The 25,488-nt window shown below is 44.2% G+C and overlaps 1 protein-coding gene across 8 annotated transcripts in view; it reads right to left on the reverse strand.

Annotated features, from left to right (window-relative positions):
* The window catches only part of ABCA1 (ATP binding cassette subfamily A member 1), a 119,707-nt gene that overhangs the window by 18,935 nt on the left and 75,284 nt on the right, over window positions 1-25,488 (reverse strand). For 6 of the 8 annotated variants that reach the window (XM_039870604.1, XM_039870600.1, XM_039870603.1 and 3 more), the window contains 20 exons: window positions 24,503-24,725; window positions 22,594-22,815; window positions 21,353-21,557; window positions 20,154-20,267; window positions 18,131-18,302; window positions 17,067-17,198; window positions 16,128-16,270; window positions 15,766-15,903; window positions 14,657-14,877; window positions 13,195-13,273; window positions 12,175-12,377; window positions 11,033-11,081; window positions 10,722-10,835; window positions 9,519-9,667; window positions 7,773-7,897; window positions 6,426-6,524; window positions 3,813-4,002; window positions 2,732-2,826; window positions 1,728-1,760; window positions 584-689 (listed from right to left, as the gene is read on the reverse strand). In XM_039870604.1, the coding sequence (XP_039726538.1) occupies window positions 584-689; window positions 1,728-1,760; window positions 2,732-2,826; window positions 3,813-4,002; window positions 6,426-6,524; window positions 7,773-7,897; window positions 9,519-9,667; window positions 10,722-10,835; window positions 11,033-11,081; window positions 12,175-12,377; window positions 13,195-13,273; window positions 14,657-14,877; window positions 15,766-15,903; window positions 16,128-16,270; window positions 17,067-17,198; window positions 18,131-18,302; window positions 20,154-20,267; window positions 21,353-21,557; window positions 22,594-22,815; window positions 24,503-24,725 (2,812 nt within the window). Of the gene's footprint in view, window positions 1-583; window positions 690-1,727; window positions 1,761-2,731; window positions 2,827-3,812; window positions 4,003-6,425; window positions 6,525-7,772; window positions 7,898-9,518; window positions 9,668-10,721; window positions 10,836-11,032; window positions 11,082-12,174; window positions 12,378-13,194; window positions 13,274-13,300; window positions 13,374-14,656; window positions 14,878-15,765; window positions 15,904-16,127; window positions 16,271-17,066; window positions 17,199-18,130; window positions 18,303-20,153; window positions 20,268-21,352; window positions 21,558-22,593; window positions 22,816-24,502; window positions 24,726-25,488 lie in introns of all 8 variants that reach the window. The other 2 variants (XM_039870607.1, XM_039870606.1) reach the window with 1 other exon arrangement.

Consider the following 25,488-nt stretch of genomic DNA (forward strand, 5'->3'; position numbering starts at 1 on the left):
GTCTCAAGACACCAACATCTCGCTCTAACTGGGTGTTAAGGATTCTTCAAAATATTCCCTTGGCGTCATCCTAAGACCCAAGACTACACTCAATGTGCAGATGTGTCAGACTCATGGCATCTGTGCCTTAGAAGCAGAGACACATACTCTAGGAATATTACTGCTGTCTGTGATCCTAGAGTCCAGATCATGTGACCCCTTCAGTTCTCACTTGAAAATGGGAAAACTCAGATACAGAGAAATGAAGTGAATGCTTCTTGGGTCCTAAAGCCTGCTGTCAACTTAAAGAAAATGATTCATTTCCTGTTTAATCAGTGATTGTTTTAGAAAAGTATGTTTGATGCTAAGTTTACTTACCTACTGGCTAAATTTATAAATAAGTTATTGTAAGAGATTTTTAATCTCTGAATTTGTTTTTGATCAATGCTTTCAAATCTTAAATGTACACTGAGCAGTAGCTCAGCCGCGGTTGGCACAAGACCACTAAAGGCCAGTGATGACTTTGTACTTAGCTGCTCCCCTGTACCAGCCAACCAGCCACTTTGAGCCCATTTTCTGATGTGTCTTGGGATAGGTACTGTACCTTGGCCAGATTCAAGTGCTTCTTCAGTTGCTTGATGGCATCACTAACTTCTTGAGTTGGAGAAAGTAAGTGAGAATTACTGGCTCCCAGAGAAAACCCGCCATACCTAAAAGAACAGCCTAATATTAAAACGCAGACAGTGGAGTGCACAATATCGCTCAGCATCAGATACCATTTGAGTGTGTACATGCTTCATGCAGATAAACTGCTTATCCAAAGTAGGACCAAAGTTTCAGAGAAAGTGGCAACTTGGCCATCTTCTAATAGATTCCGGTAATCTCTTTACTCTTATGGTTCCTGCCTAGGTAGGAAGGATCTGGGCCTGATTATAAACAGAGTTAGACATCTGAGATATTGAGGAAAGAATGGTCATTCATCTCACAGATGCTCCTCAGACCTTGGTGGCTCAGGCCTGAACTTGGGTCTCAAGGCAAAGGAATGGGAAGTCAGGACAGGTAGTGAGGGACACTGACCAGAGAGGCTGGGGAGGGCTTACAGACAGGCTTTGGCTCTTTCCTAGCATAAGGACAATTATAGGGGTCTCGTCTCATTCCACTCTGTTCAGAGTTCTGTGGGTCCTAGCCCTCAGGGAAAAGGCAAAGAAGAAAAGTGGGAAGCAGTGCCAAAGAGCCAAGTTTTGAGGCAGCCATATAAGGTATCTCATTTTTCATAAGGTATGAACTGGGTTCAAGGATTCTTCCTTCTTTTGTTCCCTGGTCTCTCTGTTCCTTCAGAGTGATAAATGGGTTGCAATCCAGTAAAAAGGGATGGTTTGGCTGCCTCTTATTTTATCCAATACCTTCTTGGTCCTACTCCAAGGACCAAAATTGTTTTGGAGTCCCGAGAACCCCTGGGAATTTGATTTTGGATATGTAACTAGCATGAGTATTCCCTTCACAACACTGTGCTTCCTGTTAAATCACTAGAAAGCCATAAGAAACTTCTGGGTCTCCTCAAGGACATCAGTATGAAAATTTTCAAAGGCCTCTGAAATGACAGCTGGGCACAGAGCAAAAATGCTAAGGACAAAATAATCCCTGAATTAACAACTTCCCAGGATCCAAGATACTTGCATCAAAATCATCCCACTGAACAATGAGAGCCAAAGAAAAGTAAATAAAAGCACAGAAAGAGGTCAACTTACCTAAACTCATTCACCCAGATCTTGTTCTTTAAGCTGCGGAAGTCAAAGACAAACCAAAAATCAGTTCAAAGAAACACTGATCCTATTCTCATTGATACAAAGGAGTAAATATCTACCTGAGGATGCAACAAAGGGACAGAAATAATCCTATGATCAGGCTGGAGCTGTAGGGTTATGCCAATGGAAAGAAGCCCTATTCAGCATGTCTTTTCTTCTCCTTGCCTTAAAATCTTATTTACATGAAAATCATGCCTTGGGTTAAACCAATTCAAAATCCACCCTATAGGCAAAGACATGACAAAACTAGAAACTTTTTTAATTCAAAGTAATACATCGATTATGGATAACATACATGAAGGTTATGCCTCTTTTCTGGAAACTCACAGCAACTGTCATTCAAACATACCCTTATCATTTAAAGACACTGAGACCTCCTGAGACGACCAACTAACCAAGGTGATGGGAAAGAAATCAGAACAAACATTCCCTGAGCATCAGCTAAGTGTTCAACACTATGCTGTGATGCCCCCGGAAGCTGTATGGCTCCTCCAAGGCTCCACAGCCATGGCGGGCTACTGAGTCGGCCCAGGGCTCTCTTCATGTCATATATTAACATGCATCCCATGCATGAGAGGTACTATATAATTTCATTTAATCCTCACAACAAACTCATAAGAGCAATATTATTATAACATTTTATAAAAATTAAGGCTTTAAAAGGGTAACTGGTTACCCCTGGTCAAATAGCTAGTAAGTGGCAGAATCAGAATTTGAGTCCAGGTTTATTTTCATTCTGGAACCAGGCAGACTCAATCTGGAAGCTGACAACTGAATGTTCTCAACATTTCTCATCTTGTCTATGTCAAAAGAATATCCTAAACTTCCAAAAGATAACATCAGGCCAAATGTTGATGTTTCCCCCACTGCTTATTCTTCTACTTTTAGATTTTTAATTCCTTTGGTCAGTAATGATAGAGTAAGGAGCAAGTTTAGTAAATAATTACCTTTTGGCTATAATCTGCACATATGTCTTCACCAGATAATCTGAAATGTTTCTTCCCGTCAGGTTCTGAAGGATGTCCACAGTGTTCTGTTTTCTCTGTTATCACAAAAAAAAAAAAGGTAAGTGCATGTGTCTTTATGGACCAGAACTGAGACAGACAGCATATCAAGGATGACACTGACACATGTCCCTCAAACTTGTACCACTGTGTGACCAGACCCTTCCCAGGCACTGCCATCAGCCAACCACCGAAGCCTGGTACATTCCGCCCTTGGCTCTGGCCATACACATAATCCAAGATGTTCTCCAGGAAATTATTCTCAACAACTAAACACCAGACTGTAAAATATGATTCTTTATAGCCACAAAAGACTTTTAGGAAGCAGCATCAGTGACTATGCCTAATGAATTCCTTTTTCATTGGTGATATACTAATGAATAGATTAGCTGTTATTTCAGAGAGGTAACCAGGACTTTTTTAAGTTCTCATACCGTTTAAAATTGCTGGTCCTCACCTTGCAACCAGAAAACTGGTAAAGCAGCTGAGAGCTATCACAAGCAAGCCTTTTTCTGAAATTGTTCTCAGAAAAAATGGCTCTGAAGCACTTTCAACATTTAGAGTCTCAGAGAATGTCAGAGTTAAGACTTGCAAAAAAGCTTTATGGACCTGGCTCCCTAACTCAAAGGTGAGGAAACAGGCCCAGGGACTCAGAGTGGCTTATCCAAGGCCACCATCCAGGGATAAAGCTGGGCCTGTCACAGTCTGTCCTGTGATACCATCACTCTGGGAGGGACCATAGTGTGTCTCCCATGGCCCATTGTCCCAGAGTATTGTGTTCTGGTTGTAACTCAAACAAGTAAGTAACTAGCCTGACTTTTCAAAATAGAGAAACAGGCAAGGCTCCCTCAGATATAGCACAATGTGGTTCAAGCCCCTCCCTCCAAAAAGCGCATGCTTTTTCCTATGATAAGAATTAAAATCAAGACTAAAAGAGACCCTCCTCACATGATATGTCATCCATTCCTTCTTCCCCAGCCCATCCTGTACCCCCATCTGCTGTTACACTTTAAGAGGGACTCACCTGTGGAGGAGGCAGCCCCCCTGCCCCCAGGGGACACACAGGCAGCATCTTCTTGATTCTGTCGCTGCTGCACTGGCAAGTGGGTGAGGGGTTCTCCATCGTCCAGTTCCCGTTCTGGAAGAGGTCCATGATGGTCTGGGGAACTGGGGCGGTGGTCCAGTCATCCTCCCCCACCGAGCAAGGCATGTTTCTGCAAAAGGAGGGCATCGAGTAGGATCACCGAGAAGGCCTAGCCTTTCCTGGTGCCTCAGGAGTGCAGGATCAGTCAATAACAACTGCAAACATGCATATACCCCTCACCATTTGATTATTTAATCCTCCCACAGACTTCATGCTGTAAACTCAATCACTCACCCATGTAGTCACTCAAAAAATATTCATATTCAGAGCAACTACTATGTGTGAGACACTGTTCTGCAAATTTGAGTCTGAGTGAACAAGACAAAGTCCTTGCCTTCATGGAGTTTGTGTTCCCATGAAAGAGAGAACAATTAAAGAGTGTATTCTTAGATGGCCAAAAATGAAGCAGAACAAAAGGAGAGTGACGTTTCAAGGAGCCAAAATGCAAATGATGAGAGAGAACAAGCCAGGCAGAGGTTCGGGGGTACAGAAAAATACAAGCAGAAGCAACAGAAAGCACAGATGCAAAGGCCCCAAGGTTTCTGCTAGGAACGTGAGGAAGGCAGTGTGGCTGGAATGTGATGAGCTATGAGGAAGAGAAGCAGGCAGGGGCCAGATGACAGAGGCCTGAGGAAGAGTCTTGATGTGCTCATAATCTGGTAGAGAATGTCAAGATTCATTTTATGTTTTAAAACGAGTAGAGAACTGGGGGTAAGTGGGGTGAGACTGATTTGTACATGAAGAGCTATGTTGTTCGCAAGCATCACAAGTGACAAAAAGACGAGGCCTTTATGCCTGACTTGAGTTCTGAATTACTGTCTGATCATCAAGTCTCTTGACCTCTCAGGGTTTATTTTCTCCATTAGTAAAATAAAAGTATAGAATGACTTGTTTTAATAAGTCATATTTCAATAAGTCATTTCCAGTATCCCTTTCCAGTTCTAAAGTTCTACAATTTAAAGTGGAGCCACGGTCTTTATAAAATCAGAGCAAATGAACAGTTTGGTGGATTGCTCTCTAGTTCCCTATAAAGTGCCTCAACTAAATGAAAACTTCAAACTAAGGCATGGTACCCACCTGAAGTTCACATTCTAAAACTGTCGCAAAATGACTGGCCAAGACAGAGGTAAATGCCACAGGGAAGTGTCCCAGTCAAACTTCCCTCAGTTCCACTACTTTCTGAAAAAATCTGAAGGTGTCCAGAGTGAGGCCCGCACATCAGGCACCTCAACACAGGTTCAGTGGTGCTCGGCCTCAGGGTTGGGGGCCCTCTGATGCCACCTTTGTCTCTGTAGATGAGATCTCAATCCAGACCCAGCTCCTGTAGATACTTTACTGGCTGGCATTAACCTGTGAGTCCAAACTGTTCAGCTGGCATGTGATAAATCCATCTCACTCTATTATCATCTCATCTCATTCTTCTATCTCACCTACAGAATTTTCAAGTGGAATCTCATCAAGTCTTATGAAATCCAGACACGGTGTCTCTTTGTCCTTCTCCACTTTAGACATCTTGCTCTTAGAAACTGATATTGGCTGCTAGGATTTACCACTCATTAAGTATTAAGTACTAACAAATATTTAATAGCATCCATTTAATAAGAGATAGCAGGTACGTAATAGCTATCCATTTAGAAATCTGCTCTAAAACTTTGCACACAGGCTATCTATCACACTCACTGGTCTGTGACTTTGGCAGGGTCAGTACCTTCCCTTTAAAACCTAGAACTGAAGTTAGCCCTTCTCCAATTTTTTTACACCTTCCCAGACTTTCATAACTCCACAGACTGTGGTTAATGACCTCAACTACAAATTCTACTTGAACCCCCACCTTATCATCGCTGGGTTCTCTCTGGCACTCCTCGCCTCTCTTCATTGTCTTTACTCACAAAGCTCTCTGGCTATACCTTCCCAGCATACCCGCTTAGTCTGTGGGTGCTTAACTGAATTTATTCTACACTGCTTACTTTTTAAAAAAGATTTTGAAGGACACCGCCATAAAAATACTCAACTCTAAAGAAAGAGACTATTTTCATAAAAACTACATCATCTATTCATGTAGTTAAAGAAACTGAAAAGCAAAACGGCAAATTTTATATATATATAAATTTTATATATATTATAAACTGTATATATATAAAATGGCAGCCTCTCTCTGCACTTAGGCATGGGAGTTGGGGGAAGGGAAGCAGGGAAAAGCATTTGATCACTAAGTATAAAGTGCTATTTAAATTAAATGTTAATTTCTGAAGCAGTAAGCAAATATCTGTAGTGCTTTGCTTTGCAGGATGTTGGAAGACTCTCTTAGTCTGTTGTTTGTTCCTAGATGGTCTGATGACTGTATTAGCTTTTTAAAAACAAAAATTGGTTCAAAGGGCAAATGACGGTAGTCATGGTGTAGTATACAACTGATAACTGCAGTGTATTAGAGATCAAACCAGGTGATAAGAATGAGAAGCCAGTGGAGGGTCTCCTCACTGAAGTGGCACTTACGGGATTGGGTTTCCTTCCATACATCGGGTTCCAAAGCCAGGGTCCTTGGTGAGGGCACTCAAGAGTTCCAGGGTGCCCATGTCCTCAGGAGCATCATTACTACGGGTACATGAGAGGCAGCCAGCTCAGCAATACATTAAAATTGTAAAGTTCAAAGAGGAAAAGTTTCTTTTTAATAAATACTTTATTAAGTATTTCTTGTCTGACAAGCTCTTAAAACAGAAATGAATAAAACAGAACCTACTCAGAAGGATCTCGACTCTGGCCACATATTTAGTATCATAGTAACACACAGTACTCCAAAGTGGAGCTTGTGCAAGTAAGTTACACATACAGAGGTGTGCATGTGTGTGTGTGTGTGCGCACATACTTCAACACACTAACATACATACTTTAACATGAGATAAATGAATTTTTTAAGGATCAGTGTTTCAAAAATACTTCTATGATTATCCCTTAGGCAAAGACAATCACGATATTCTAGTAAAGGACAGAAAGATTTTATTGGCTGAATGTTTGCATGAATAACTAGAAGTCATAAATAATAATGGACTCAGGTGATAAACACAAAACACACCCATATTCCACAGCCCTGGACACTATAGGGTCAGCAGCTGGGAAAGGAAAGAGTAAAGTAAACGTGCACTCAATAGGAAGGAAAGGTGGGTTAGAAAAAGAGACCGATTCACATGTTTATGTATTTTTTGTTTTTTTTTAAAGCTTTTCTTCTACATCACAGAAACACTTCTCTGATCTAAAGGTCTACAAATACTATAGGACTGAAGAAAACTCCAGTGTAACAAGATGGAGGAATTCCTCTCTTTGTTTAAAGCACAGACTGTTACAGAGTAGCTGGTATTTTTGTCTAAAGAACAAACACCAGCTAATATCTACAACTTAAAAGACTAGATAATAAATACATGCATTGTAGTGTGTTGAAATCAAGTACCTGGAGGTGCAATGTGTTGACAGTGTCTTGAAGCCCTGTGTTAAAACTACAAAATTATACATAGCTATGAAAATGCAGATATATTATAGCTCAATCACAGATTGTTTGCAAGGGCAGATTATTTATGTAAAACACATATGCCTGTTCCTGACAACAGCAGTATAAAGAGGAGATGAGCTCAGATGTGGCAGTAGAGGACCCGCCTATTCCTTCAGGTTTTTGTTCACTACTGGTCTTTGCATATAATATTAGTTAGTGCAGAAGCTTCTGCCACAGCTGGTAAAATCCATTACACTGTGTGTTTCTTGAGTCCACTTCCCCTTGGCCCTCGGCACAGCAAACACCCTTGGTTAGCTCGAGCTCTCCTCTCTCCTTGGGCGTAGAAGGCAAACACATACCTGACAAACGTATACTGTTCGTTGTACATCCAGGGCTGAAGTTCTAGGCTGGGGTACTTGCCAAAAGGTGGCACGATCAAGCTGAACACCAAGGCAATGCACACAAACACAGCTGGCAAGACAATCTATAACCAGGGGGCAGAGGGAAGAAGGATGAGTGTTAGAAAGGTAGCCATGGGGCCAGCCTCCAATACCAGCCAGCATGCAAGAGAGGAATACAAAGGCCATAGACAGACTTAACCACTTTTGGCAGATTAGAAGCAGGACAACCCCCAAAACTAAATCTCTTCCCTCCAGGGCATTTCTAGAAGGTGGCAGCACAAGGCCAGAGGTAATGGCCACCTGGTAGCTGCATCAAACTGAGAACTTCACAAAGTAAACCAGAGTCATGTGTCAGGATGACTTGGAATGGAACGTGGGGTTCTGCCCTCTTCCCACGGAAAACCTGAGAAAGACCTCACTGGGCCATGAGCCCAGAAGACCTGAGGTTGGTCTGTCTCTACAAGTATATCCAGGTGAAGTCCAGTCCCCTCTGGCCTCAGTTTTCTCATTTGTAATCTGCACTGAGACTAGAGGACCCATCCAGATCCCATACAGTGATAAAACCACCCTAAGGCAATGCCTCCCTTGAAGAGAATGGCAGCCATTGTCTCACCTGTAGCCTCAAAAAGCATAATTATCTAAGTCTTTCCTCAACCACCTCAAACTTTACACTTGTACCTTCTCTCAAAACAATGATTTGTATGTATTTGATAAGTAAACTCGAAGCTCCTTCTGTTTATTCCTGATAAGTACGTCATTAAAAAACCTTAAAAGATTCAAATGATACCCTTGACCCTAACGTTCCGGGGTTTCAACACTGAACATTATCACTGCGTGATTAATTCAATGGGAAAGTACTATAGTGATAATTAGCTCATTTAACCATCATCACAATCCTAAGTAGTGGTATCATCATCACCAATCAACAAACAAGGTGACTAAGGCTCAGAGAGACTAAGTAACTTGCCCAAGTTCACACAGCCAGTAAGTAGCAGAACCAGAATTCAAAACCAGGCCTGTATGCTCCAAACTTAGACTCAGCATTACTCACGCAGTATGTAGGGAAGAATCTCTGCAGACTGTCTCTATACTTCTCAATTTTACAGAGAAGAATAATTTTATCCCTCCTAACCAAACAAGTTAGCATGCCAAAGCTGATTTGCAGGCAACAGTGTAATGAGTCTTCTGTTTGCAATATTTTTCTGACCTCTCTGGTTATCTTTTCTATCAGTTTGCAGTTAAATATCAATTTAGAGAAAAATCAAGTTTCGATAAGTTCCTGTGTCAAATGCATCTGAGCACATTCTCTCTCAAGTTATGAAAGTTTAATTTGCCTAGCTAGTTTTTCTATACTTTGTCCTTGTTACATTCTCCTCTAAATAAATTAACATACATATACACACAGAGAAGTAATACTAATGCGAGGCTCATTCTAAGCACTTATTCATTTTAACCTTCAAAACAACCAACCATACGTCACAGGAACTATTCAAATCCCCATTTTACAGATGAGGAGATCGAGGCCCAAGAAGTAACTTGCCAGCAGATACTCAAGTGGCAAGAAGCAGAACTGGGATTGAAATACAGATAATCTGGCTCCAGAATCCATCCCATAACCACAGTGCTATCCTGCCATCAATGGTAAGAAAGCCTACAGCCCACCCATAAAGCCCGAGTCCTTTGGCCTGGAACAGCACTTCTCACCTGAGCAAAGAATCCCTTCCGACTCCGTCTGGCAATCAGCAGCCTCTTCCACAAAAGAGCCACAAACTGTTGCTGTGTGAGTTTCCAGCCCTTCACCTGATAGGAGCCTTTGCCGTCCATCCCACTGAGCAGGTCTGTTTCTCTGGATTCTGCAAGAAGTCAACACTTAAGGTCAACTATTATCTTAATCACTTTTGACATCACCATGCTTCTCCTTCCAGCATCTTCATCAATCAACTTGGAGGCTGAGTTTGAAGGTAAAAGTATCTCAGGAGTAAAGGGCTTTCATGAAAAATCCAGGTCCAAAAAAAGTTGTGACTCCAAATATGCAACCACAATAGTCTCTGTCTTTTGGTTCTTGTCTGATACATGCAGAAAATGAAGGTGGCTTGAGACAACTAAAGATATGTGTTCACACAGAACTGGGTGTTACACTCAGTCGTTTAGAAGAATCAAGTCATCCTCAATTTCTATGAAAGAGGCCATGGACGTAGGCTGACACACGTGAGAACACACAATGGCAGTCTGTGTCCCATCTATTATACTTTTTGGGTAAAAGGTAGACACATTCAAGTGATCTAAGTACTGATGGCATATGAAGTCAGGGAGGACAGGAGAGCCACACACTCACATGAGCAAGGACTGGGAGAACCACAGTCTTCTGTTCCTAAGAGTTTTATAGAAATCCTTGTCCTGACTACAGTGCTTTGACATCTTACGAATATTTGCTTGATTTCTTGCCTCTCCTTCTCCACCCCAATCAAACACATAGGGACACACTCACCCAAAATAAGTCTAAGGCTACAGTTAAATCTAAAAGCAAATTCACCCAACTTTTTCAAAATCATCCATCCATTCAAAGACTATGTATTCAACAATTAAACGCCTAGGTAAGCAAGAAACTGGGGTTCCACAGAAAAGATAATGAATGGATTCAGAGGACTGAGGGACCATCTTTTGATACGTATCTCGAGAAAAAGATCTCAGCTCAATGAAGAGAGTGACGAAGATAGGCTCTTTCAGGTTTGACCGTATGTATAACACCAGAAAAGAGAAAGTGGCTTTTCTCAGTTTTTCACTTCCCTTTGGACTCTGAAGGTATCTATCATTCTGGTTCAAGGCCATCAAAAGATAACACCAAAGAAGAACATAAAAGAAAAATTCACTTTCAAGCAATGGAACACAGATCTTGCCCCAACAGACCTGGGTCAATGTCAGAATCATTTGGATCAACAGCATCGTCTTCAGTGAATGGGCGAAGGCAGCTCTGCTTGTCCCCGAAGACTCGTCTATTTCGTCTTGCTGGTAAGGTGCCATCTGAAGGCAGAGGGGGGGAATCCTACATTTTACTTTATTTGTAACAAAAGAAACTCTCCGCATCTATAACAAACCTATACACTAAAAGTAAGATGTAATAAAACAATACAAAGAGAAAGGCACAGTACTGGTGAGCTACCACAGCCTGTAGGAGGGCACAGCCCAGAGAACATGCAGCCAGCCCCCTAAAGGGTTACCTGAGGTCTCAGCATCCACCCCACTCTCTTCAGCCACTTTGAGAAATATCTGAAAAATGAGAGTAATTAAAAATATTATAAGCACCATGTTATGAAAACAGCCACCACTGCCATGATGAGTATATTACCGAATGGGATGGTAGGCCCTAAAAACAAAAAGTAGAAGCTTCATTTATTAATCACACTCTGTCAGAGTCACTTGGGAGAGAAGCTGTTGTTACCAGAGAACATTTCATCAGTGGCAAGACTATCAATCCAGACTATCATTTTCAAATTAAAGACTATAGTATTTGGACACCGCAGCAGAAGAAATTTGCTCTGAAACTCCAGGGAACAAGCCAAGTGGCTTCTTCCAGGTCTGCGGACCCAGATCTTTGAGTGCAGTAGTACTGTGACAGATTATCCAAGACAGAATGATCAGGAAGCAATGGGCTTCCCATCACTAGAAATGTTGTGGCAGGATTGAAAGCTAAGAGAATTTGAACTAGACCAGTGACTTTTAAACTCTGGTCTACAGACCACTGCCTAGGGAGCATGTGATAAAAGCACAGACATCAAGGCCTCACTTCCGGAAATTCTAATTCAAAGAACCTGGAGGTGGGCCTTGGAATTTTTAGTGCCACTAACATCCCCAGATGATTCTACTGCACAGTCGAGTTTGGGGACCACTGGGCCAGACAACTTTTAAATCCCTCCCAGTCCTTGAGGCCTGTGCTGCTATATTTCTAAAGGGAGACATTGCTGCATAGTAAAAAGAACATGGGCTCTGAAGCCCAAAACCCCTGATCCAAATCCTAGCTCAGCATCCCTGAGTATCTACTTTCTCAACTTGTTATGAGGATTAAATGACGTTTCAATGAAAAAAAAAAAAAAGCTTAGCACTTGACACATGCAGATTTTCCATCAATGCTGGCCATCTCCTACGCATGGTCATACCAGGAAGCAACCCTAATACTTCTTTCCTACTATCTCCCACTACAACCTTAAAGGGTTACCTGGGACCGACATTACCCGGATGCCAATGCTCTAAAATCAGTGACCCTGTTCCATGGTCATCCTATTCCCAGTGGAAATGGAGGCTGCATGTCTGGCCTTTAGACTGTTGGCCCTGCTATATTCTGACAGTGGGTCACTTAACCTACCTCTTCCAGGGTAGTCTCTGAGATGCCATAACTAGAGATGCCCAGGTCTGAGAGCCGGTCATCGATCTCATGAAAGAGTTCCACGAAGGCTCCCTCTTTGGCAGCTTTGTAGGGCAGCACGTAGGTCAGCTCATGTCCAATGTCTTCTACCAGCCGGGCCTCGGCCACATGTTTCCTGATGAGGTTGGAGATAGCAGAGACATCTGTAGGGACAGAAGCACAGAGATGGCTCAGTCAGCTCAGAGGCCCCACATTAAGGGCCAGCCATCATCCCCTGCCTACTCCTCAGAAGCCCACTGCCCATATACTACACCTATCCCAGGCACTTAAGTCATTCCGCGTGTTCACCTCTGGCATGAGAGTTCCTGGGGACAAGGACTATGTCTTATTCACCTCTGTATCTCCAAATCCAGGCACAATGTAGGTTCTCAGCGCATGGGTGGGTGGATGGATGACTGTGAGGTTGAAAGCCTGATCTCTGTCCCCTAAACTCTGGTATTCTTCAACAGAAAACTTGACTAAATAAACCCCAAAAGATTCTTCACCCTGCTCTAACCTTCGCAGAAGGCTCCTTCTATTTGCCTCAATAGAAGTTTAATCAAACAGTTCATGGAAGAAGAAGTCTTCCTGGAAAATGTCAGCTATGAGGATTGGGCAAAGACAGCCACGGTAGCAGCTTCTGTTCCATATATGCTACTGGTGACACTGGCCTCCTATACACATTTTCTGAGAAGAACTCGGCAGACTTTTCCTGATCTCCTAGGCTCTTGCCTCCTTAGGTGCTGAGCTCCAGTCCCTCCCCATCGGCTTGGCCCCTCCACTCCTCATCCCTGATCTCCAGTGTTCAGCCAGATCCACCACCCCCCTCAGGGGTGCCCTCACTCCCAACCATCTCAGCTCTCTGGGACACTGCCCTGTCAGCTCCCAGACCAAGCCCCAGGCTTCCAAGCAAGCGTTAGGCCAATCCGCCACCAAGCTGCACCCTCTCCCCCAGCCACCCAGCCCTGCCCAGCAGCAAACCTTGAGTCAGCGCCACCAGCCTCTGCACCTCTCCTCCTCTGCCTCCACTCTGCCCAGCTGGGGGAAGCTCAGGCACCACCTGAATAAGAAACCCCAAAGTCCTTACCGATGGTCAGCGTGTCACTTTCATGGTCACTGCCCAGGCCAGCATCAGAACTGCTCTGAGAAACACTGTCCTCCTGATGGCAAAGAAGGAGGTGAGAATGGGTCAGGGACCGAGCAAGGCATAGCCGCCACCACCTTCACTGGGGAGGGTTTCCAGTAGGCTCTATTGTGTGAAAACTGGAGCCAAAAGCTTCTCCTGAGAGGTTTGCAACTGGGTGGACATGGTGTTTGAGGCCGCTGTCTGTCATGTGTGTGCTGTGCGAATGAACTCACCTCCTGGAGGTGGGAGGCTGGGAAGCAGAGCTAACAACACAACTGTGGCTTGCCAAGGAATGCCGTAACCAGGCATTCACTGACTGACGCATGGGATTTACCTGGCTAGTTGTCTACTTCAGTGCTTCTAGAACTTTCATGCGTGTTTAATCACCAGGGCACCGTGTTAAAATGCAGATTCTGATTTAGTACATCTGAGCTGGGCCCAAGTTTTTGCATTTCTAACAAGCTCCTGAGTGATCTCGATGCTGCTGGTCCTCAAAGCACACTTGGAGTAACCAGGTACTAGTAAAAAGGTAAATAAGTGGATGGGAGTTCAAGGTTGGACCCTAAACGTTTTAGTTTCTTGCCACCGGTTTCGACACAAATAAATCTAAGGCATGTACTGTGGTACAGAGGAAAACGTACCTGGTTATTGGGTTCTGGTCCCACCTCCATTATTTACCTGCTGGGTGAACTTGAATAAACTACTAAATCACTACAAATCTCACGTCCTTCATCTGGGATACTAATAACAATATCCTCTTCCCAGGCTTACTCTGCACTTGGAGATGACATTAAAAATTTTTTAAAGTTTGCAAATGAGAACGATGCTACAAAGATTTATCATTATTATTTTCTTTTATGCCCAGAGTCTGCTAGAGTATCTGGCATGAAATCAGTGCTCAACACACGTTTGCCACTTTGTACTCTAAAACTTAATGTCAATGAGATTCAAAGGTGACGAGCAGGTACAGCAGGGCATTCTGCAGCCAGGGGTCTTAACTCTTGACAAGTTTCTTTTCTCCAACCTAATAAAGTCCTCTAAGGGCCTTCTCTATCACTCATTGTGTCTCCAATTGTGTCTTTTCTTGTCACGAAAAAGGAAAAAAGGAAATGGGGTTGAATAGAGCTAGCATGATGGGAACAGAAGTCTCCTGAGTCTTACCCATATGGGGTATGATATGATTCCAAAAGGACCACAGAGCACAGAGATGGTGACCTCAACATGGCAGAATGGAGTGGAGACAGACAAACCATTCACAGTCAACAAGTCCTGACTCCCTGGACCCAGCACCAGCACAGCACTGAGACTGCGACTCACCTTTTTCAGGTATGACACAGTGCTACTGCTATTTCTGCAGGAACTGAGGGAGGATTCCACATCCTTCTTGACGAGGGTGAGGTAGTAGCCTGTTCCCAGCTGGTTCTTCAGAAACAGGGAGGAACCCATACAGCACAGCTTCCCATGGGAAATGATGGCAATTCTGTCCCCCAGGATGTCTGCTTCATCCATGTGGTGAGTGGAGAGAATAATGGTGCGGCCTGCCAGGCACAAATGCAAGGACGTGGGACACGTGAGGCCTGTCAATTCTCACTGACTGCAGTGGCCAGAGCTAAAGAAATACTAGCAGAGGTAAGCATGGAAGAAAGACCTGCAAGCCTCGTGGCCATGACCTCCTAGGATGGCAAAGCTGTGAGTATAGCTATCATATCCTCATAAAAATAATAATGGGAACATTTATTTGGGAACTCACTACCTGCCAGGCAGTGTGTTGGGTGGTCTACATGCTTCTCATTTAACTTAATCCTCTATGAGGTAGGCACTACTATTATTACAGGTAAAGAAACTGAGGCAAGTTAAATGACTTTTCCAAGGTCTCAGGGCCAGCCAGAGCTGGTTCCAAAACCCATACTCCTCATACTGTCACCAGAAGGTGGTAACTAACCTAAAATACTTTCAACACCTCTAAGCAGGCTGCCAATAGGGCTCCTGCACCTCCCTGACCCATTCACGTATTCGCCCACTCTTAGAACAATCATGAGTTTAGTGCACCATGTTTGGGACAGAGATGAACAGAGACACAGCCTCTGCTCTCAGGAACCTCAGTCTATATAGGACACAGTTATAATACACATGAGTGAGTTCTTTGCTAGAAGTGACACTGGGGACCCAAAGATGTCCTTTATACCCATGTCCCTTCTTGCAGGTCCCTAAGTAGTGAAGCATAAACTTTAAATCTCTTGTAAACCAGGGCTCCCACATCCATACACAGGCAGGCATACAACTTTAAGAAAAAAAAAAATCTGCATTTTCCTTGAGAAGCAATTCTGTTGCTCTAGCAGAAACAGCCATTAACTACAGCCATACTTCTTGAGCCTCTCCCTCCCTGTCTCCCAGCTTATGACGCAGAAGAAAAGCACATCAGCTACCTTGTCGGTATTTTAGCAGGAGCTCCCATATTCCCCTGCGGGAGTAAGGATCAACGCCAGCTGTGGGCTCATCCAGAATGACAACCTTGGATCCACCCACAAAGGCCAAGGCCACAGATAGCTTTCTCTGCATTCCACCTATAAGAAAAAAGAGAGGATTGAGGACCAGCCTCAGACAGTGAGAAAGGCAGAAGTAGAGATAAATAAAGGGAGAGCCCATCGGGGGACAGGTCAAGGACATGTTTCTGACCCCCCTCCCCTGGGAGGGGACCCTGGGGCAGCTATTGTTTTTCGTGTGTTGTGTGTGTGTGTGTGTGTGTGTGTGTGTGTGTGTGTGAAGAAAAGGAAGGGCCAGGCCTCACCTGACAGCTGACTTGTTTTGCTTTTCAGCTTGCTGGGCGGCAAACCAACATCCAGGGCCATCTGCTCCATCTCTGCTTTCACATGCTTCTCTGAGAGTCCCTTTAGGCGGGCGTAGAACCAGATGTGTTCTTCCACAGTCAGCCTGGGGACAGAGGGGCAGGTTGGCCCTGGGCCCTGCAGTATGCACCAAAATATAGTGCCCCCTGACCCTGAACAGAAGAGAATGGGTGGGTACATTTTTCTCTCCCTTTTTTTAAAAAAATTTTATCAATTCTTGAAAAATAATCTTCAGGAAAGATACAAGGGAGAACAGCAGTAAGCGACCACATGAGCTGCTTAAAAAGTCAAAGCTGAGATGGGGCAGGTCACTTCCAACCTGTTCCAAGCAGGCCCAGCCACCACGCATCAAGCAGTTAGTTACAAGTCCTCAAAGGGCCCCCTCTAAAACCCATTAACCAAGAACCTGGCTCAGCGTTAACTTGAATTTCAAAGGACCTCAGATCCTAAGAGAAGGGAGGATGCACTTTAGATAAAAGGAAATTGGGGCCCAGAGGGAAAAAGTCCTTGGCCAAGGTTATGAAGCCCAGGTCTTCCTCTGCTCCATCATGAGGGCTCCCTGGGGACCCTTACTTGCTGATGGGGTAACATGGCATCAGGGAGAGGTGGGGAGGGAGAAAGGATGGGCCAGCCCTCCAGAATGACGATGAAAGCAAGCACCATTTCCCAAGTCCCCCATCCACTAGCTGGACTGATGTAACATCTCCCATCCAACAATTCACCTCCTACTTTTCCTAAAATCAAAGGACAACCAGGTCTCAATGTGTCCAGGGAAGTGAGGCAAGCTGCCCCTCAAAGAAGGTCAAACATTTAAGTCCTAGTCTGCCCGTGACTCACACGTCCAGAGAGGGTCTGTTCCTCAACACGCTGCTAGTACTCACATGTCAAACAGCACATTGTGCTGGGGACAGACTCCCAGGTTCTGCCGGATGGTGCTCATCTCAGAGCGAATGTCTTTTCCCAGGATGTAGGCGGTGCCCGAGGTAGGAGGAAACAACCCAGTCAGGATTGACCTGAGGACAAATATTTGAAAGTACAGGAGTCAGCATTAACTCTCTGCCTCCCAAAAATGCTCCATTCCAGTCTGCAAAGCCAGAGCAGACAAAGCAGAGGCATCGACCCCCCCACTCCCCGTTCCATCCTAATGACTCTAACACTCCCACAAAGCAAAGTCTTTGCTTTAGTCAATAACTAGGAGTGGGCCCATGTGTTGGAAAGACAATTTCAGTATGAGCATTTTTTAAATGAAGATTCCAATTTGCAATGAAAAGTACACTTTAAGACATACACTTCTGTGACTAAGATCATGTCCACATAAAATGAACAAGAAATTATGCAAAGATAAAAATAATTTTTATGTCAAGTGGCAGGATTTTTGTATGCCTTTTTAAGATTTTCTGCAATGCTCATATATTGACTGTGCATTAAAAAAGATAAAGCAGGGAAGAAGGTCACCCCCAAAGATATAACCTTTGCAATGGTTTACGGACTACATTGAAAGCCAGAGACAAACTCTGGTGTTTCTATGGCCTGCGTGCCCTTCTGAATCTGTCACTATAAGGTTGTCGTAGGTCCCAGGGAAGGCAATCATATAGCCCGCTCCAAAATATCTAACCTTCCTTTCCACATTCTTGCCTCACAGTTCTGAGCAAACCAGCTCCAAAGAAGACCCTTTCTCAGAGTTGTCATAGCCTCAGGTTCCAAGAATGAGGTCAAATTCTGAGAACTGAATGGGGATGGTCATCAGAAGGTTCCCCTAGCCTGCCTTAGACTGAATACTAGCATTTGGAAAGCACTCTCATTATTAGATATTATTTTTACACTCATCGATCCCTGTGTTCTGCCCTTGCCCCAGTGACCAACACAATGTTCTTAGGTATAAATTTCTAACTGTGCTACAGAACCTTCCTGTGGCGATTCTGAGAGAGCCACACCCTCTTCTTACATGGTGGTGGTCTTCCCGGCTCCATTGTGACCCAGGAAAGAAGTGATCTGGCCCTCATAGAAATTCAGGGTCAGGCCATCGACGGCCACCTTCATGCCATCTCGGTAAACCTTCATGAGGTTCTGAATGGACACTCCCAGTTTCAGGTGGGTGGGTTCCTCCTCTATGCAGACTGTGAGAAAAGAGAAGACAGGAATGAACTCACAGAAAACAATGATGATTGGAGTGTAAAGACCTAGGGACTGTGCTTGTATGCTTGTACTTTTAGAACTGTCTTCTCTCCATGGCTACTTCTGGGTGCTCAGGAAGGCAGGCAAGCTACAAATATTTATTTAAGGCCTATGTGGGCACTGGTGTTGGTGAAGAGGATACAATGATAAAGGAGGATTCACAATCTACTGGGGGGAAAAGACTTGACAATCAATGAAAATACAGATGCTAAAAGCTGTTTACAAAACACATCTAAAAATGCCGTGAAACTGTGGTACAGCCATCTTGTGGAATACTACTCGGCAATGAAAAAGACTGAACTATTGATACACATCACAAACTGAAAAGAACTCAAGGGAATTATGAGTGAACAAAAAAGCCAATCTCAAATAATTACATACTGCATGGTTCTGTTTATATAATATTATGGAAATAAAATTGTAGAAGAGAACAGGTTATTAGTTGACAAGTGTCAGGGATCGGGGAAGAAGAGCAGTAGCTATTAAGGGGTAGCATGAGGGAGTCTGTGGTGATGAAAAAGTTCTGCATCTTGGCTGAGCTAGCGATTAAATGAATCTATACCAATTATAAAACTGCACAGAAATAGACACACACACACACACAGAGTGCATGTAATACTGGTAAAATCTGAAGGTCTGTGAAATGCGCCAATGTCAATTTCATGGTTTTGATATTATACTATAGTTATATTAAATGTTACTATTGGAGGAAACTGGATGAGAGGTACAAGGGAATCCCCACCCCATACAATTTTTTGCAACTGCCTGTGAGTCTACAATTATTTTAAAATAAAAACAGGTTTTTTTTTGTTGTTTTTTTGTTTTTGTTTTTGTTTCTTTAATGCTATGGAATCTCAGAGAAGGGAGTGACTGACTACTTGAGAAGCTAGGAAAGCTACTCAGGGGAAGGGATACCGAACTAGAGCTTGAAGAGTGAGTAGGAGTAGGAATTTAGAAGGCAGACAAGTTGGAGAGAGGGTTCTCCTAGGAGAGAAAACTACACACAGGGCATGAAGATGTGGAAGAACATGACATGTTCCCGTGAGCAGCTCTAGGTGACTGAGACAGAAGCTGGGAGAGAGAAGACTGGGCAAGAAGAGCGGAAGAGCAGGAGAAGCAGCTGGAATGACAGGCAGGCAAGCACTGCGCGTAAGAAGTCTAGTTAGTGTACCATACTAAGGGACGTCACGCTTTACCACTGGTGACTCGGGAAAGGGCACAGAAGAGATCTGAAGACAGACTTATTAACCACTTAGAAAGCCATGCTGAACACAAAGAGAGAATATCCCTCCACGAACCTGAGCAAAGAACCCAGAAGGCAGCACCTTTGCTGAACTGTAGGCCTCTCTACCTGCCAGTCAGGAGCTGGAGAGGATTAGGGCTCTGGATAATGAAGGGTAAGAACACTGAGAAGCACAAGTCAAGCTCTGTGGCAGCCACTTGGTGTCAGCCTACACCAGTTCATACATCACCATGACAGCGCAGGCAGAAAGGTTATGGTTTGACAATCACAGTTTTCTTTATCTCTTCCCTGTAGCTATTAGAATAGCATGAAAAGTAGGGGGACGGAGCTGGTAGTGAAAATATAAAGATCTGGAGTCACCTTCTAAGAAGCCAAGAAAACCAAACATCCTTCAGGGACTCAGATGGTGACTCCCTAATGAGTCAACAGCACTGGACATCATGGATGTCAGCATGGGAGAATATGGAAAGGGAAACTGCATGTGATTTCTCCATCCCTGGAGTGGTTTTAGACCCTTGCCCCCGCAGTCGGTGGGGGCAGCGGTACTTACTTTCTGATACTCCCTTCTGGCTGGAACCAGGATGGCTCTTCTCATCACTTTCCTCCCCTAGCCAGTAGGACTTGGTGCAAGGGAAATACCAGGGCCTGGGAATTCCATAGTGGCCTGAAAGCAAAGCACAGGTGTGGGTCAAGCTCGGCCACATCCTAGCATCCTTGAGGTATCCTAGCCAGACCCACTCTCTCTTTGACACAGCTTCTGGAGATGGGACAGACTGGGGTAGGAGTGAGGTAGGAGAAAGCTAACATTCACTGAGACCTACTACATATGACAGAAGTTCTGCACCTCTCTGAATCCTCCCTACCCTATGAAGCAGGTATCATCTCCATCTTAGAGATTAAGAAACTGAGGGATAAGTAGTCTATCATTCAACCAGTAAGTGGAGGACTCAGAATGTGAATCCAGATCTATATGATACAAAATTGCATATTCAATGCAGGAAGTTCAGGTAGGGGAAATAAACATTTCATGTACGCATACCCCCTTAGAAGAAAATTAGAAGGTGAACCAGAAAGAGTTAAACCTTGCTCAGAGTTTGATCTTACATGAAAATGTATCCAAGGCAGGTCTTGGTCAGGCGATTTATTAAGGGAAGTATCAAATGAATTTTTATGAAAACTAATTTGATCAAATCACAAGCAAGGGCTTATGGCCAATATACTTATTATTCACAAACTGTACTCAGGAAACAGAACATCCACCAGTGGTAATTCTGAGGATACAGAATTAGAGAACTGGGTCAGCACAGGGCAGAATCTCCTGTGATAGCTGACCCAGTATAACCCAACACAGTCCACTCTAAGCACCAGCACTTACCAGCTGGGTGGCCACAGGCAAACTGCTTAACTTCTTTGAGCTATATAGTTCTCTCATTTGCAAAAACTGGTTATAACAGTAACTCCTTAAGAGTCGTCTTATAAAGATTAAATGAATCAAAGTATATGAAACACTTTGCACAGCATCTGGCACACAGTGCTCAAGAAATAAGAGCTGTATCAGTGGTAAAAGTTATACTTTTAGCATCATCTTCTTCTCCTTGGTTTATGTGTTTGCCAAGATCCAAAGCCCTAGCCACGTTCTAAGGGGCCCCAGGCCCTGCAGAAATTCCAGCAAAAAAGAGAGAAAAGCTCTGCAGCTAAAAATCACATTTCCCTAGCAGCTGGCTAAAGCAATAGGGAAGCTCAGTGTACCTGGGAAAACGGCCTCGATGTACCACGTCATCACACCATAGAGGAAGGTGTCAAAGAGCATCATGGAGACCGAGGTGGTCAGGTTGAAGCCATCTTCCTCCACAGGGCTCTTAAAGAGGTTGTCCCACTGCACCCCAATGCCCTGCTCCTCAAACAGGGCAAAGTACTCACAGCCAAACCCAAAAGCCACAGGAGACAGCAGGCTCTGAGAGAAAAAGGCAAAAGTCACTTATCCATCTCCTTGTCTCTCTCATTTTTCTAACACTTCTAATGTAAATTTCACCTGGAGAAATTTGAATTTTCAAAATGGATCAATTACAAGACGTGGAAAAAGTCACCTAGAGACTCCCTGTGGGGAGTGGGCTCCTCGGTAGCATATAAAATGATTCTATTTATAACTACTCATTATGCACACACATTTCAGATATGTATGTATGTATGATGCAGTGTAAAATTTTTAGAATTTTATGCTTCCAGAGACGCCCCAAGGGCTCAAGAATCCTGTGCCCTACATACACACTTATACATTCATCAAGGTCCCCTCAAGCCACCTGCTCAGCTGGTGATGGCTTGTGTCAGAGCTGTCTGGGCTGCTGATGTCTAGGGAGTCCAGACTAAGGCACCTGGAGCACCCTGAGAGTGACTCTTTCCTTATAAGTGACCCAAGGGACAGCTGGCAACTCGCTTTTATATAAGGACCCCTCCTCCTACGTACAAGGAAAGGAAGTGCCGAAGTCGGGGATCTGTGGGGAGATGGGGCATCGATCTGCTCCTCGGTCTTTTTCAGTTCAGAAAGTATTACTCAAGTGAAAGTCCAAACTGGACACAAGGAAGACAAAGGTCAAGAAGGAGCCATCTGTGACCTTAAGAGCTTTCAGTTCTAACTGTGGCTGTGACTTTATGGTGAGCTTAAGATGATGGTCCACGGAGGTGGAGTTGGCATCTCCTGTCTAAAGGTATTCCTCAATGTCATATACTCCCACCTGGGTTTATGGTACAGTCTGGCTGTACCATAAAAAATTCCATTTGATTCCATTCAACCATGATTCACTGAGACGACTAAAGATAAACAATTTAATAAGACACAACCCCTGCCCTCAAGAAGCTCAGAATCTAGAACTGAAGTTCAAATCCCATTGCAAAGAGACTCAACTCCTGTTCTCAGCTTGGACTGCAATAAGGAGGTGAGACACCAGGGGTGGCTGTGACGGCAGCTCCTGCGGAAGGACAGAGTTACTCACTGCGAAGATCTTGAGTGTGAAGCCCATGTAGTCTTGCCACGCCACACATAGGACGTAGGGCAGGTACAGCGTGAAGTAGATGATGCCCCCGCAGGCTGCTGCCAGGTTGGCTCTGGAGAAGAGCGTGCTGATCAGAAAGCACTGCAGGATGGTCACCACGGCAAACACAGACAGAAAGACAAACACCACGCTGGGGTCACTGTAGGGCAGCAGGTTTCCTAACTGGGAAAGAAGAGAGCCAGTAAATGTGCTGCTTCGACAAGCAAGAACATCCTTGCAGGATCTAGGGGAAGCAGCCAGGGCTTGTTCTTATTCGTCTCAGAGATAATATAGAACAGTGATGTTCATTTCTCTGAAGCCTAGAGGAAGGGAAATGACTAGCCCAAGACCACACAGTACAACAGTGGTAGAGTCAGGAAGAGAACAGAGACCAGGGCTGATATTCATTGAGGTTCCTCACAACAGACAATTCTGTTCTTTGTTCCTCCTAGAAATAATATTACCTGGTTTCTCCTTTTGTAAGGAGTATTACTCTCGGCACCAAGGAGTTGAGAGACACAACCCACATGACTTCTCCCTCCAAAAGCCAAGGAAAATGGCCAGGCAATCTTAATACCCCCTCAATAATCTGTGGAATCTGCATTCCCACAAATATATAAACCCTTGTGGACTTTTATCTCTAGTAGCTGGGTATATTGGAGCAGGACCTGCCAGTATGTAGTTGTCCCAGAGCAGCTGTCACACAGCTGCCACAAGACACCCCATACCACCACAGAGCTGAGTCCCTGAAGTTAGATATCAGAGTGTGAATGGGGTATGAGTTTAGCAAGAACTACTCTGCCAAACTGCCAGATGACCTCAGCAAAGTCCTTAACCTTACTTGGGCTCATTTCCTTCTACATTAAATGGGTTATTTAGTACAGATACAATAAGACAGTATGTATGATGTGCTTTAAACAGTGCTTGATAATCAATAAGCACTTATTTGTAATAAACAGTAACTAGAATTAAATGTTGGTTCCTATCCCATTGCATTCCCCCTTCTTTAAAAAATTTTTGTATGATGCATTGTTAGATGAAATGACAATGGAGAAATAAAATTGGCATGTCAACTTATTAATGTGTGTGGTTGACACAGAACCACACTGTCCAGTCCCCTTCTGGGGGAATCTGTTGTCCAGCTGTCAGCAGACAGCCTACAGGTATCAACTCCTCTGGGTTAATCACTGCTACTGATAGCTACCTGGCCTTGGGGGACATACACTTTCGGTGACTGACTGGTGGGCCTGCGGCATGGATGTCAGAGAGGGAGGCCTTGGGGGAACCTAACAGGCTGGACATTTCAGCTCAATGAGGGACAATTTCAACAAGCTATATATGATGCAGAGTGCCCACGGGGTTGGTCCTACACTGCAGTTCATCTCCTCCCTCTGGTCAATCCTGCATCCTCCCCATTCCTTCCACAGATGGTGATCCCTAATAAATACTATATGTCAAACTCTGTTTCAGCTTCTGCTTCCAGAAAACCTAACCTGCAACAATATATACCCTTTAATTTCTAGGTATTCCACAAGAATTACCACCCAGTATATGTAAGGCAATGAATAGCTCTTAGATGTCCCCATGGACCTCAGCCAAGGAGACAGACTGGCACAGTTAAGTGTGCTTACCTGGGGAGTGGGAGCCCTAGGTCTTAGTCCTGTTTAGCTGCTAACTAGCTAGGCTAACCTTGGGGAAGTCACTGTCCCTCTCTGGGCCTCACTCTCTCCAACTCTAAAATGAGAGCATTGTAAGAGATGACCCCGTAAGACCCACTCCCTCCGAAAGAATCTTTGCTTTTCTCCTCAAACTGCCCTTGTCGGTCTGCTCAGGAGTTCCCAGCAAGGAGAGGCCGGGGAGGCAGTCTTACTTTCAGGATGACCACCAGCAAGCCGGCGCTCACGAGCAGAGGGATGAGGCTACTGATGAACCAGCTGAACCAGAGGATGCTATTGTCCAGGCCCATGATGCGCATGGTCTCCTTCAGCCGGGCCTCCTTCTCATACACGATGCCCTTGACGATCACAGCCACAGAGTAAATCCAGGCCAGAGTCATGAAGAGGGGCATGGACCGGCTCATCACTCTCAGGAAGCTGGAGGCCCCAGGGAAGGGAAGAGAGACAATTAAAGACCAGTGTGAGGCAGATGCCTGGGCCAACACCTCTGGGCCTATGTGCAAGAGATGGGCAAGCCCTCTGGACTCTGAAACGTACCGGTTCTCTTTTCAACTGCTTCATGAGTAGTGCAATGTAGTAATAAAAATTAGACTAACACAGTATTGCCAAAATAAACTTCTTTGGGGACCCGCTTTAGTAACTAGGTAACTGTGGATGTCATTAAGCTAAATGTGGGTGACTTTAAAGTACCAAAACAGAAAAATCATGAAAAACCATGAAAATTCAAAATCTCCAAGGTCATCTCAACTCACTATTGACTTGTATAACCGTTATGACAGATAGTGCAGAAATACACATCAAGCAGCTCTCATCAGTAATATTTCAGATTCCAAAGTAGAACAGGAAATGCAGTGAAGTAAAAAGGACACAGCATCTGGACCCTAAAACTCAAGGTTCGAGGTCCAGTTTTAACACTTAGGTATTTTCTACTATGTGACAACAGGTAAAGACTCTTAAATGCTTTGAACTCTCATCATGTCCTCATCTTAAGACACCCTTTCTAGAGAAAATCTTGGCTTATGGGGTCATTGGAAAAGTCTTGCTTTAGAAAACTCTGGCTAATCTTTCTGAAGGTGATAATTCTAGGTGACATCAAAAAGCTAGAGCTGAGCCACACAAGGAAATAGACTTTTCCAAGCAAAGTAGAGAGCAAATGGGAGGAGAATCACCCTGCTCCGTC

Source organism: Pteropus medius, unplaced genomic scaffold (assembly GCF_902729225.1).
Source record: "Pteropus medius unplaced genomic scaffold, Ma_sr-lr_union100, whole genome shotgun sequence".
NCBI classification, from domain to species: Eukaryota; Metazoa; Chordata; class Mammalia; order Chiroptera; family Pteropodidae; genus Pteropus; species Pteropus medius.